The sequence below is a fragment of the Cryptomeria japonica genome, chromosome 9, assembly GCF_030272615.1.
Source record: "Cryptomeria japonica chromosome 9, Sugi_1.0, whole genome shotgun sequence".
NCBI lineage: Eukaryota > Viridiplantae > Streptophyta > Pinopsida > Cupressales > Cupressaceae > Cryptomeria > Cryptomeria japonica.
The window spans coordinates 607,013,874-607,026,297 of NC_081413.1; the positions used below are offsets into that span (position 1 = coordinate 607,013,874).

General features: G+C 37.8%; 1 protein-coding gene across 8 annotated transcripts in view; it reads right to left on the reverse strand.

Annotated features, from left to right (window-relative positions):
* Window positions 1-12,424, reverse strand: part of LOC131040287 (uncharacterized) — a 118,919-nt gene that overhangs the window by 40,575 nt on the left and 65,920 nt on the right. For 7 of the 8 annotated variants that reach the window (XM_057973599.2, XM_057973544.2, XM_057973479.2 and 4 more), the window contains 5 exons: window positions 12,338-12,382; window positions 12,135-12,216; window positions 11,971-12,039; window positions 11,719-11,889; window positions 11,512-11,577 (listed from right to left, as the gene is read on the reverse strand). In XM_057973599.2, the coding sequence (XP_057829582.1) occupies window positions 11,512-11,577; window positions 11,719-11,889; window positions 11,971-12,039; window positions 12,135-12,216; window positions 12,338-12,382 (433 nt within the window). The remainder of the gene's footprint in view (window positions 1-11,511; window positions 11,578-11,718; window positions 11,890-11,970; window positions 12,040-12,134; window positions 12,217-12,337; window positions 12,383-12,424) is intronic. The other variant, XM_057973279.2, reaches the window with a different exon arrangement.

The following is a 12,424-nucleotide window of genomic DNA, read 5'->3' on the forward strand; positions in this document are numbered from 1 at the left end:
ATCCTTACCTTCAGTGTGTTCTCTCATAAGATTCAGGACCCATGTGTGATTGTAGATGTATTTGGTGATATTCCTTCCATCTTCAACCACTTTCTTTACCCAACTTAGTTTCCCTATGTCCTCAAGGAGCAAGTCAAGACAATGGGCAGCACAAGGGCTCCAAAATAATGTCGGATGTCTAGCCATTAGAAGTTTGCCGGCTGCCACATATGCAGCTGCATTATCAGTCACAACTTGGATGACATTCTGCACTCCCACATCCATCACCACTTCATCCAACATGTTGCACAAGGTCTCCGCATTCTTCACTTCATTGGAGGCATCAATTGATTTTAAAAATACTAACTGTCCTCCTGAAGCAACTAGAAAGTTGATGAGTGTCCTGTTCCTACCATCTGTCCATCCATCAGAAAGAATGGTGCAGCCATTCTTTTCCCAAATAGTCCTTTGCTCTTCCACTAATGCATGAGTGTTTTGGACCTCATCCTGCAATAACGGTCCACTTACCTCGTAACGGCTTGGGGATTTGAACCCCTTACCTGCCACAGTCAACGCGGTGACCAATTGGTCCCAAGATGGACTAGAAATAGCATTGAACGGAACATCGTTGTAGATAAAAAATCTAGCACACGCCACCTTGGCTTGTTGGTGAGCCTCTTTATTCCATGCAGTGCCAAGCAATCCAAGTTGTGCACCAGGAGTGTTACGTGGAATAAAGAAGTTTTCCATGTTGCTGTCCAAAGTTCCTTTTGCTTGTATCCGTGGCCCAAGGGAAGAACCAGATGTCCCCACATCTGTATGTGACCCCATGGAACTCAAATCTGCCCTTGGGGCTGCCATTGCCTCTGCTGTTCTCTTTTTTGTTGCCTTCCTTTGATCATATGCTTCAAGCGTTGCTATTGCATCTCTCGTAGCCTCTTCAGTACATTCCGTACAGCTTGTGGTATCTCGGCATTGAATTTTTGCAAGGTGATATTTGAACCTATTAATGCCACCTTTTACAATTTTTTTGCAATGGTTGCAAAAAACATCTCCTCGTTTTGGACCTGGTCTCCCATGTTTCCAACAAGGGTCTCTCTTTTTGCCACCAACTTTAACTGTAGAAGCTGAATCCATTTTCTTTCAAAAAGATGTGGAAAAGAACCTAGCAAAAGAGAGGCAACATTTAGAGATAAATAACATTGTTACCAAAAAAAATCACAAACATCCAAAAATTACAATGACTGTATAACTGTATTTTATTTACAGTCAAAATAGATGACTCTCTAAAATTAAAATTTTTAATTGGTTGTGTATTTTTTTAAGTTTTTAACTTCAAATTTAAATTTAAATGAAATACTTTAATACACATTGACATTACACAGTTGACAGTCATTTCAAATGACTATGAGTATTTCACAATTGACTGTGTAATACACAGTCATTAATTACAATGTACATTAATGATTAATGTATTACACAGTCATCAGTCATTTGAAAATGACTATGTATTACACAGTCATTTCAAAATTTCAAATGACCGTGTATTACACAGTCATCAGTCATTTGAAAATGACTGTGTATTACACAGTCATCAGTCATTTGAAATTTTGAAATGACTATAATGACTGTGTATTACACAGTCATTTGAAAATGACTGTGTAATACACAGTCATTTCTCATTTGAAATGACTGTAATGACTGTGTAATACACAGTCATTTGGAAATGACTGTGTATTACACAGTCATTTCAAATGACTGATGACTGTGTAATACACAGTCATTTGAAAATGAATGTGTATTACACAGTCATTTGAAATGACTGTGACTGTGTAATGATGACTGTGTAATACACAGTCATTTGAAATGACTGTGACTGTGTAATGATGACTGTGTAATACACAGTCATTTGAAAATTTGAAATGACTGTGTATTACACAGTCATTTGAAAATTGAAATGACTGTGATTGTGTAATGATGACTGTGTAATACACAGTCATTTGAAAATTTGAAATGACTGTGTATTACACAGTCATTTGAAATGACTGTGACTGTGTAATACACAGTCATTTTCAAATGACTGTGTATTACACAGTCATTTCAAATGACTGATGACTGTGTAATACACAGTCATTTGAAATGACTGTAAATTGTAATTACTAATTACTAATGATTGTGTATTACACAGTCATTTGAAATGACTGTGACTGTGTAATACACAGTCATTTGAAATGACTAAGACTGTGTAATACACAGTCATTTTCAAATAACTGTGTATTACACAGTCTTAGTCATTCGAAATAAAACAATACAAAAAGATACCTGGTTGTGCGTGCAAATGCAAACAATACAGTCATTTTGACTGTGTAATACACAGTCATTTCAAATGACTGTGTATTACACAGTCAAAATGACTGTGTATTCGAAATAAAACAATACAAAAAGATACCTGGTCGTGCGTGCAAATGCAAACAATACAGTCATTTTGACTGTGTAATACACAGTCATTTCAAATGACTGTGTATTACACAGTCAAAATGACTGTGTATTCGAAATAAAACAATACAAAAAGATACCTGGTCGTGCGTGCAAATGCAAACAATACAGTCATTTTGACTGTGTAATACACAGTCATTTCAAATGACTGTGTATTACACAGTCAAAATGACTGTGTATTCGAAATGAAACAATACAAAAAGATACCTGGTCGTGCGTGCAAATGCAAACCCTATGCAAATCACGTGGCGTTTTTTGCCTTCCGGAGTCGCGCGAGCCGCGAAATGGAATAAAGACTTCGGTTTTTTTTTTGCCTGCGACTTAAGTCGCGTTTTTCTCGCATTTTGTGCCGCGTTTCGGGCGGGTTTTGGCCATTAACGGCGATTATTTGCCAAAAAAATCGCGGCGAGTATATAAAAAAATCGCCCCGAGTATTTCCGCGATTAACTCGCGCGGGATTATGGATCGCAATTACTCGCGAGTTTTTGAATTGCTCGCCGAGTTTTTCATCTATGGTTTTTTCCCATTGAAAAGAAGAGATATGTTTCATTCAGTTGATCTTGATGTTGCTTTGACTCTTCTAGATCTTCGTCATAGCGCGTCAGGCTCTTGTTCAATGACTAATTTACCGTCATCTTCCTCTCAAAAGAAGATGAAATATAAATATGATAAGTACCAAAATGAGATATCTCCATCCCAAGTTTCCACTCCCATGGAGCACATCAAAGATACGGAAATAGGGCATGTTGACATCTCAGAGTTCGTTAAACGGGTGGAGGATCCCAAGGATAGCAATATGCAGCGCCTGTTGGATAGCCACATTCACCATGCTTCTTCCTTTCCAATGGCTGCCATAGAACCTGAGTTTGTTCTTGCTTGTGCCAATCATTTTGACAAGGAGACAAGAACTGTCAAGAATGATGATGGGGAAGTGATAATCCGTCTTGATGCAGACACTATTGAGAAGGTTTTTTAGAATACCGCCAACACCTATGTACATAGAGATCTCCAAAGATAGTTCAGCTGAGTACTATGCTTCAAGAGAAAAAGATTGCAAACACCATATCAATAGATGGATCAGTGAGCCACGGGCTGCTTTTACAAGGTGGGCAAAGTTGTACCGTAGTGATTTCAAGTGGGAAATCGGAGACACAATCACTCTTCTTAGCAGGATAATCGGTTTGGAACATTCTAATATTTTTGAACCATGGATACATAAGTTCATCATGCTCATAAGGCAGTCAGTGATACCCTTTGTGAACAACTTGCAGCAGTTACTTCCACTATGACATTCTACATGAACTCATATTTAGTGTATATAGCAGCATCGCTCAGACACTTCCCTGGTCTTTCTACCAAGGGTGATCGCTCACTTATACCCGTTTGGGATTACTATGACCAACTGCCTTTGAGACCCAGCAGATTGCACTACAGGAGGGTCCAGGACGCCTTCTTTGGTCATTATATGTGCTTGTTTGACAAGACATTGAAAAAAAGAAGAGTGTCAAATGCCGCATGGGAGAAGGTGAATGAATATGACTTCTTATTCCTTCAATTCCCAACTTTCACTTACATGAGAGTTGTATGTTACAGCGGCCAGCCATATATGCTTCCTAGATATCCAACTGATAAAATCAATCTTATGGAGTTGGGAAGACAGATCATGGTTGTTCATGCACATCAATCCGTTAAGCATAAGGTTGGAATGGGAATTTGTACAAATAACCCATTGAAAATTGGCCATATTCCCTCATTACATCCACCAAAGCCAAGGCCATGGAGATCGAAATGCAAAAAATAAAGCTCAAAAGATTCAAGCCAAGAGTAGATTTTGATTACCGAGGCATGAAGGAGAAGATCAAAAAGTCCTTCACGCATGTGCATAGGATAGAAGACATTTGGGTTGATCTCCGTACAGAAAAGGAGGTTCGTAAGATGGATTATTGCAGACTCACTCTTGAGCAGATTGTTGACTTGAACTTGGTAAACATTCCTGAAGGAATGATTGATGATGGAGAGATACTTGATCTTGAATATGTTGAAAAGAGAGTTGATGAAGCACCACTTCCATCAATTCAGTGGTCACATAAGGAATGTACTTCCATTCTTGATAGATTTCAGCCTATCTTAGCTAATAGCCTAATACCAATACTTGGCTCAAGGGCAACGGTGTTAGACTTGTCAAGATCAAGATTGGAAAAGAAGTTGATTCTACAGGACCTATTAGACTCAAGTCTGAAATCAAAGTAGACAACAAGGAAGGTGCATCATCTTCAAGCACGAGAATCAAGTTGAGGGTTAGCAGAGCAATGGTACTTCCTCCTGAAGAAGTGACAGTTCGAGGGAAAGAAAAGCATCAGCTTCATATTCATGTAATTGATGTTGAAGATCCAAAGGAGGAACTACAATCAATAATGCTCCCGAGTCACCCATTTCAGAGTCACCTCATGAAGTTCCCCCTCAGATTTTGTTGATGTGTTTTTTACGCACATGCGAACACAGAATAAAATACCATAAGTATCTTATCCTCTCTTGAACAAAATCTCTCGAATGCTGAAGATTAGCTTAAGGATCACTCGAAAAGACTCCAAGGTTCATGAATGTAGGGTCTCTACGTGTGGATAAGCTCATTGGTTTGATGTGATTATGCTGGAATCACAAGGGGACTTAGATTCGAATGTCCGAATGCTTGATTTGCTGGAACTTAGGTCCTATCTACTCAATTGGAAGATAAAAAAGAGCAAAAGAGGTAGGGTTTGAGAAATCTATGCTAGGCCCTAGAATGTAAGAAGATAGATAAATGAATAGGTGGAATCCTACCAAGCTAGGTCTCACCATCAACTTGAACAATTCGACACAAGCTCTAAGGATGTTTCAAAGATGTTCGAACCATTACCGCCAAACATTAATCACCATTCAAGTTAATGCATAAACAATGAGTGTAGGATGATTCGAGGTTAAGCTCATGTTATTCCAATTGACCACACAAGGCACGCTCACAATCAGTAAGAGGCTAGTGGTATGGACTAAGCGGATTCCACATGAATACATTCAACAACTTCTTCCATTCAATTTAATCAACATGAAAATAAATTGAGAAGTAGAACCATGAGGCTTGTTGAAATAACAAACTTCACCATAACTTCAATGAAAAGAGTATCTCATTTACAAGTCATACCAACAATTCTTCCCCCTCTTAATCTACTCTAATTGCTATTCTAACTTACTAACCATCTATTTCTCTATTCACTATTACTATTGGCTATTAACTATTCTCCAACTATTAACCTTTACAAATGAAGAGTCTGAGCTTTTATAGAGATCTCATTTACAACGAATGGCCAGGATTGATTCTCCATCAATGGCCAAGATTTTACAATGAAAACCCTAATTAGGGTTTGTTACAACAAACTTCTCCTTAGCCAATGAGAAAATTACATTAAAAAAGTGTGGACCAATAGATATCAAGGGTAGGTGCCTTGGAGTTTGTGCCATCAATGGTGGGTCAGGTACATTGAATCAAGACATGCAGAGGTAGACCTTTCCTGATTGGTGAGTGGTGAATAGGATGATGACTAGGACGCCGCTTCAACTTGCACTTGTAAAGTTGACTTGTCACCATGAAGGGATGTTGAGAGATATCTCTTGATACCCAACATTATCTAGCTCACTCAAAGTAGTGGTGATGGGAAGTATTGACGTAGTTAAGTCTTTCTTCCATCCTCACTTGTGTTTCTTGGAGTGATTTCACGATCTCTCCTTCGCCATCTTATGATCTCGTCATATCGACGTGATAGAATGAAAACCTTGAAGATAACCTGCTATTGCTTGCAATTGTTGAGCACTTGAAGTTTTTCAACTTAGTAGTACTTTGAGTCTTCTTCATGCATTTGAGGTGTTCTTGATGCTAATGAAGCTTCTTGAAGTAGTCCCCTTGTATCTTGTCCTTGGTCTTGCATAGTGATGATAGGAAGTGTTTGTCATGATCGAGTCATCCCTCCATCCTTGCTTGTGTCTCTTGCCTTATGGTGGTTGCATGATCTTCCCTTTTATATCTGCAAAACAAAGCAAGTATAGTATCAAACTCATATGATATATAGCTTATATAATCTCTTAACTTGACATAATTTCTGACTTTGAATGATTGCAATCAATAAATTCATTGGGTAATTTGAATATCCTGGAGCAAATTTGGGCTGTCTAAAGATGAATTTGCTGGTTGATAGGCCTCCTAGCTGAGCAAATTCGCTTTTCCTCAATACTTAAATGATAAATTCGCCTTCTCAAGAGATCAGACCTGCATCCTCAATAATGAATTTTGCCTATATGCTGGATGAAATTCTTTGTCCTGCTGGGGTAATTCACTGACCTGCCACTGATGGAGAGAAAAATGTTTGAATTGATGCTTGGAATGATTGATTTGACTTTCCCTTTATATGCGATTTAGGGTAAGAGACATGTCTTTGGAGTAATAGGCAGCCTTTGTAAAAATAAAATGATAAATAACAAATAGCTTCTTTATAATGGCCGACTTCTTACCTTGAACTTCTCTTCTTGGAATTTGAAATACAAAATTCATTCTAAAACTCTTGCAAGGTACATCTTTGAAATTCACTTTGACTTGCTTGTGAAATACATGTCCTTGGAAAATTCGCTCTATGTCCTTGCTAGGGACAGGACCTATATGGGAAAGTTCGCTCACTGTCCTTGGTAAGGACAGGTCAACATGTGAAATTCCCTCTATGACCTCCCTAGGGACAGGCCCTATAATTAATTCGCTCTTCCTAAGAACAAGAACAAGATTAAATTGCATCATTTGATTTGATCGATCAAGGTTTAAAGCAATCAGTTCGCTCTCTGACCAGCCCAGGGACATGACCTAAATCCAAAATTCGCTCATCGTCCTCTTGAAGGACATGACCTATATTCAAAATTCGTTCCATGTTCGTCCTAAGAACAAGATCTATAACTTTACTTTGGTCAGCCCCTTAAAATGTATACTTTATCAAATCGGGTCATATGTTTGATGATCAAACTCAAGGTAAGGATTTCGCTCAAGGTCTTCTCTAAGGACAAGACCTATAACAAGCTTCGCTCCTTGACCAAGGTAAGGACATGAATCAAAATTGTTCTAAGACCAAGGTAAGGACAAGGCACAAATAAGGTTTTCGCTCTCTGTCCTTGGTGAGGACAAGGCTTGATCCAAGACACATACTCAAGCTCGCTCTATGATCAGCAAGAAAATATCAAACAGATCGCAGCTTGCTCCATGATTATGATGAGAATTTTGCTCTAAGACCGACCTAAGGACAAGACCTATAACAAGCTTCGCTCACCAACCCTCCTAAGGACAAGGCTTCAAAGTGTAGCTCACTCACTGTCCCTTCAAAGGACGAGGACAAGATAGGTGAATTTCACTCTTGACCCATAATGAGGTACATCACCTTAGTGAACTTCTTGCCCTAAGACTTTGGCAAGGACATGAATTAGGTTGAGAAATTCAAGGACACCATTCAAACAACCAAGACTTGTGCTTGCAACAAGAAGTATGATTAGATAACACAAGAAACCTAGGCATGATACAAAGGAGTCCTTCTATTTACCTATCATGTTCAACTCCCTTTTTTATCTTAGATCCTCATTTCAATCATAACCCTGCAAACAAGATACAAGTCATCTATTTCAAAGCCTTAACAACTGACTGTCTTTACTCCAACCTCAGGGGACCACCCTAACTTGATGAACCCTCTGGCTACTTGAGGGACTCTATCCCTTAAATGCAAAGATTAATAGCAACTCTAAGGCTGACCAACAACTAAGCTAAGAGGACTAACCCTAGAAAGCGAAAAAGTGGGGGTCCCCATTTACAATGGGGCAATGTGTGAATACCTCACAACAGATTCCTTTAGAATTACCTCTGTCTTCTCTTGACGCGAATGTGGATGTTTTTTCCACTGTTCATATTTTTCCTGTTTCAATGGGTGAATCTCCTCAGAGAGTCATTCCGATTTCAGTAGCAGAGCCACCTCTTGATCATCCTCAAGAGAATTTGATGAATATCTTTGAGGATAATCCTGCATATGCCCCTTTGTCAGAGATTGATACTTTTGCTTTTAGTTTTGATGAGTTCATGATGCAATCATCAAAACCTTTGGTTAATGAATAGTCTATAGTTGTTCAAACAGTAACTTCTCCCAGGATGACGACTGTTGTTCAAACAGAAACTGCTTCTCCCTCACTTTCAGTCGTTGCTCAAGGAGAATTGATGGCTTAGTTCTTTTACACCTAAAAGAAAGAAGCAAGAAATCTCTCCTAACATCTTTGATTTCCAGCATCTCAAGCAATCAAAACCCAAGGTTGTCAAAAGAGCTAAGACGATTTCAAGGGTAACAGTGGATAGTAACAGAATGAAGGTGGCTGAAATTGTTGAGCCAATTGAAGACAAGCCACAGGAAGAGATGCAAGCTGCTGATTATAGGATCACAAGGGTGGAGTTGGGCAAACAAACGCATGAAGTGGTCAAACATGATGCTCAACATTCTATAGCCTCATTGGTGCAGCGATATGATGAACTTCTAGCGAAAAAGGATAAGCTAGAAGAGGAAAATGTGCAACTTGTTGCCGCAATTCAAAGGATCACCAAATCTTCTAATGAAGGGGACAATCCTTCAACTTCGTCAAATGCAAAAGAATCAGTCCAAGGAGTTGAAAGAGCTGCTCAAAAGGTACAAGCGATGGATTCTTGGGTAAATCAGCTTCATGATTTATGTACTCAAGTATTGAAAGATGTGTTCCAAATGATGATCAAGTTGGAGACCATTGAAGAAAAATTGAACCAGGCTTCTAATGTTTTCAAACAGAACCTGGAAAGAGTTGAAGGCAATTTGACGGTTTGGCACAAAAGGCCTCAAGAAAAGTTGAATGTTCTTCAAGAACATGACATTATTCCTTCCAGAGTCATGTATCTAGAATTTGAAGAACACTTGGAGAACAAACTCCTTGTTCTCAAGTCACTCATTGAGGATATTGATGATGCCATGAAATTATGCACTGAAGCGTTGCGAGATGTTGTTTCTTGTTGTGAGAAAGCCTCTTGTAATATTATGGATCAGAATGGGGAATTGTTGCCAGAAGAAGTTCTCTCAGATCTACAGATGAAGATTCACCATGAATGGAGGAATGAACAATTTTCAGCTATATCGATTCAAGCTTTGGTGAAATACCAAATCTTATTGCAGGAAAACCAGTCTTCTCTTGAGAAGAACAGCATCACAATCCTTCGTTGCAGCGATGTTGTTGTGAAAACCATGATCGTTGCAAAGAATACTCACGAACCGAATCCTGATGAACTGCAAGTGATCATCCAGAAGTTTGAAGGGTTCGTGGCCAAACATGCTGTAACATGAGTGTTTTTCAACACTTAGTTGTAGTCTCAAATTTGTAATTTCAGTATTGCAGTTTCCTTGTTGACAAGCTTACTTGTAAAAGCAATTTGGTAAATTGTAAGCTAAGTCATTACTTGCATTTTTGTAATTATAAGTTGGCTGATTACAAGTCAATTTAGAATATGACTTGTAATTTTGAATAACTCTTAGTAGTTGAATAAGTCATGGTGGTTGAGAGAATTTCTCAAGTTAGTTGGGATCCTCCCACCTTTTTCTCAAGCCTCCTCTCCTATAAATACTTGAGGGGGTCTATTGTAATTTTTATCTTTTGGAAAAGCAAGCAAGTAAACTCTGCTAAATTTACAGCAAGAAAGACTTTGTGCTTTTTATGAGTAAATTGAAGTTGAAAGAAATTGAAGAAGATTGCTCAAGGATTGAGACTTTGTGCTAAATATCTTGAGCTTGTGTTCAATATTATCTTTCTTGCTAGTGTTTCTATAAGAGTTTAATCAAATTTGATTTGCACACTTTGTGTTACAAGTATTGGAGATTAATATCCGTTAGAGTAGATTTTCTATTGAGAAAAGTTGTAGGACTTTGTGTCTACACTTATTCTTGAGAGAAATTAGAAGTAGATTTTGTGATAAGGAATAGTTGTGAGACTTTGAGCTCACACTAGTTCTTGTTGTTTTATGTAGAGAAGAGCAAGATATTTCAGACTTTGTGCTGCCATACTTTGTTCTTGTTATCATTAATATAGAAAAGAGTAGATAGGATTTCACATATTCAAGACTTTGAGCTTGATATTGTTGTCTTGTCCCGAAGGAAGTGACGGAAGTCTTTGTGCTTTCAGGAAACTTCATTTCTTTTCTCACTTTGTTTTATAAGTTGTTGCTACTGTTATTTTCAATTGCTATCACTTTTCTATGAAGAGAAAAGATATAGTTTTTCTTGAAAGAAGAAGAAAGATTGTTGTCTCATCCATTTTTAGTTTAAGAATAGTTTATAGATAGGGGGAGCCTTCCCTTAATTAGGAGAGTATCATACTCACACGTTGTGGCTGAAACCACAATTTTGTACATCCCCCAGGTGTACAAAATTTTCAACCAACAAGTCTAAAACACTTGGGTATGCAAGTGAGAGGATTGGAATATTCTATTTGAAACACACAAAGTAAGACATCATCTCACCAATTTGTCACCATCTATATGTAGGTTTTTTATATTTTATTACTTTCACAAGTGACTCTTTGGTTTAAAATTCATTATACTTATTGCATACAAGAGAAGAGTGATAGTCAACTGGATCTATATAAGCAAAAGGAGTTGCCTGACTCAAATGAATTGAAATGATTATGTGACTTTATAAAAATTATCTTACAAACATTTGTATTGGATACAGTATGCAACATCTGACTGACAATCTACATTAGGAAAAAAGTTTATTACCGAGAAATATAAAGAGCACCTAAATGTCACTCATTCCCTGGGGCAAAGGATAGGGAAGGAAGGACAAAAGTATGATTTTACAAACAAAGCACGAATGTTGGAATGCAATATAGGATGCATTTCTAGTTTTCTATTTATACTTCTACTATCCTAAAACTGGAATTGTACAAGAGCTGTGAGATAGAACTTAACAAGAAACAGACCTGGGATTGATCTCCTTGCTCCTCACTGGAAACTTTCTTTTCTTCAAGGGTGCCTGCTTCCTTTAGCTAGAGAAAATAACATCTAATACCTTTACTATCTAATAAAGATTAAACTTCAAAGGATAAACAACTGAAAAAAACTATGAAACTCAATAAAAAGTTTGTAAGAAATTATTGATAACTTTTGCACATGTCCCATTCTCTAACCTTTAATGCCTTGAACTGATCTCCCAAAGGAGGTAGACCATCGAAAACAGTCTCAGCCTCAACTTCACTGTTCAGGGCATTCTTGAAGAAAGAATGTTTCAAAAGCTTTATTGCAGATGGTCGCTGTGATGCATCCTTTTTCAAGCACTTAGCAATCATTTCCAGGAAAGGCTGGAACAACAGGGCAATTGTTAACTTGAAAGAACTACGCAGTTCATATATGTACTTTGTTCACAATAAAACTTTGCAAACCTTAGAAAGCTTCTTGTGCCTTTCATTATTATTTCCTCCATTTAGTCTTTGTAAGGATGTCTGCACAACCTGGGACAAATCAATTCAAGTAAGTGAAAATGGAGAGAGAAATATTGCATTTTTCAACAGTATGATCCGATTTGTATCAGTATGTAAATATCCACCTTCATAGGAGAATCCTTATTAAATGAATCATGTCCTTGAGACAGCTCCAACGCTGTTATTCCAAAGGACCATATATCAATTCTGTCAGAAAAACAACAACATAAGAACATAAAATAGAGCAACACAAAGTGAATGTGCTCAATATGGTTAACACATAAATGCTAGTTATAAGAAATGTGAGTTATAAGCATTAGATTCTCACCCTGGGCCACAACTGCGAGGTTGCTCTTTAACCTCTGGAGCCATCCTGTAAAACAGGCGACCAAGAGAAAAATATAGTTATTTTCTT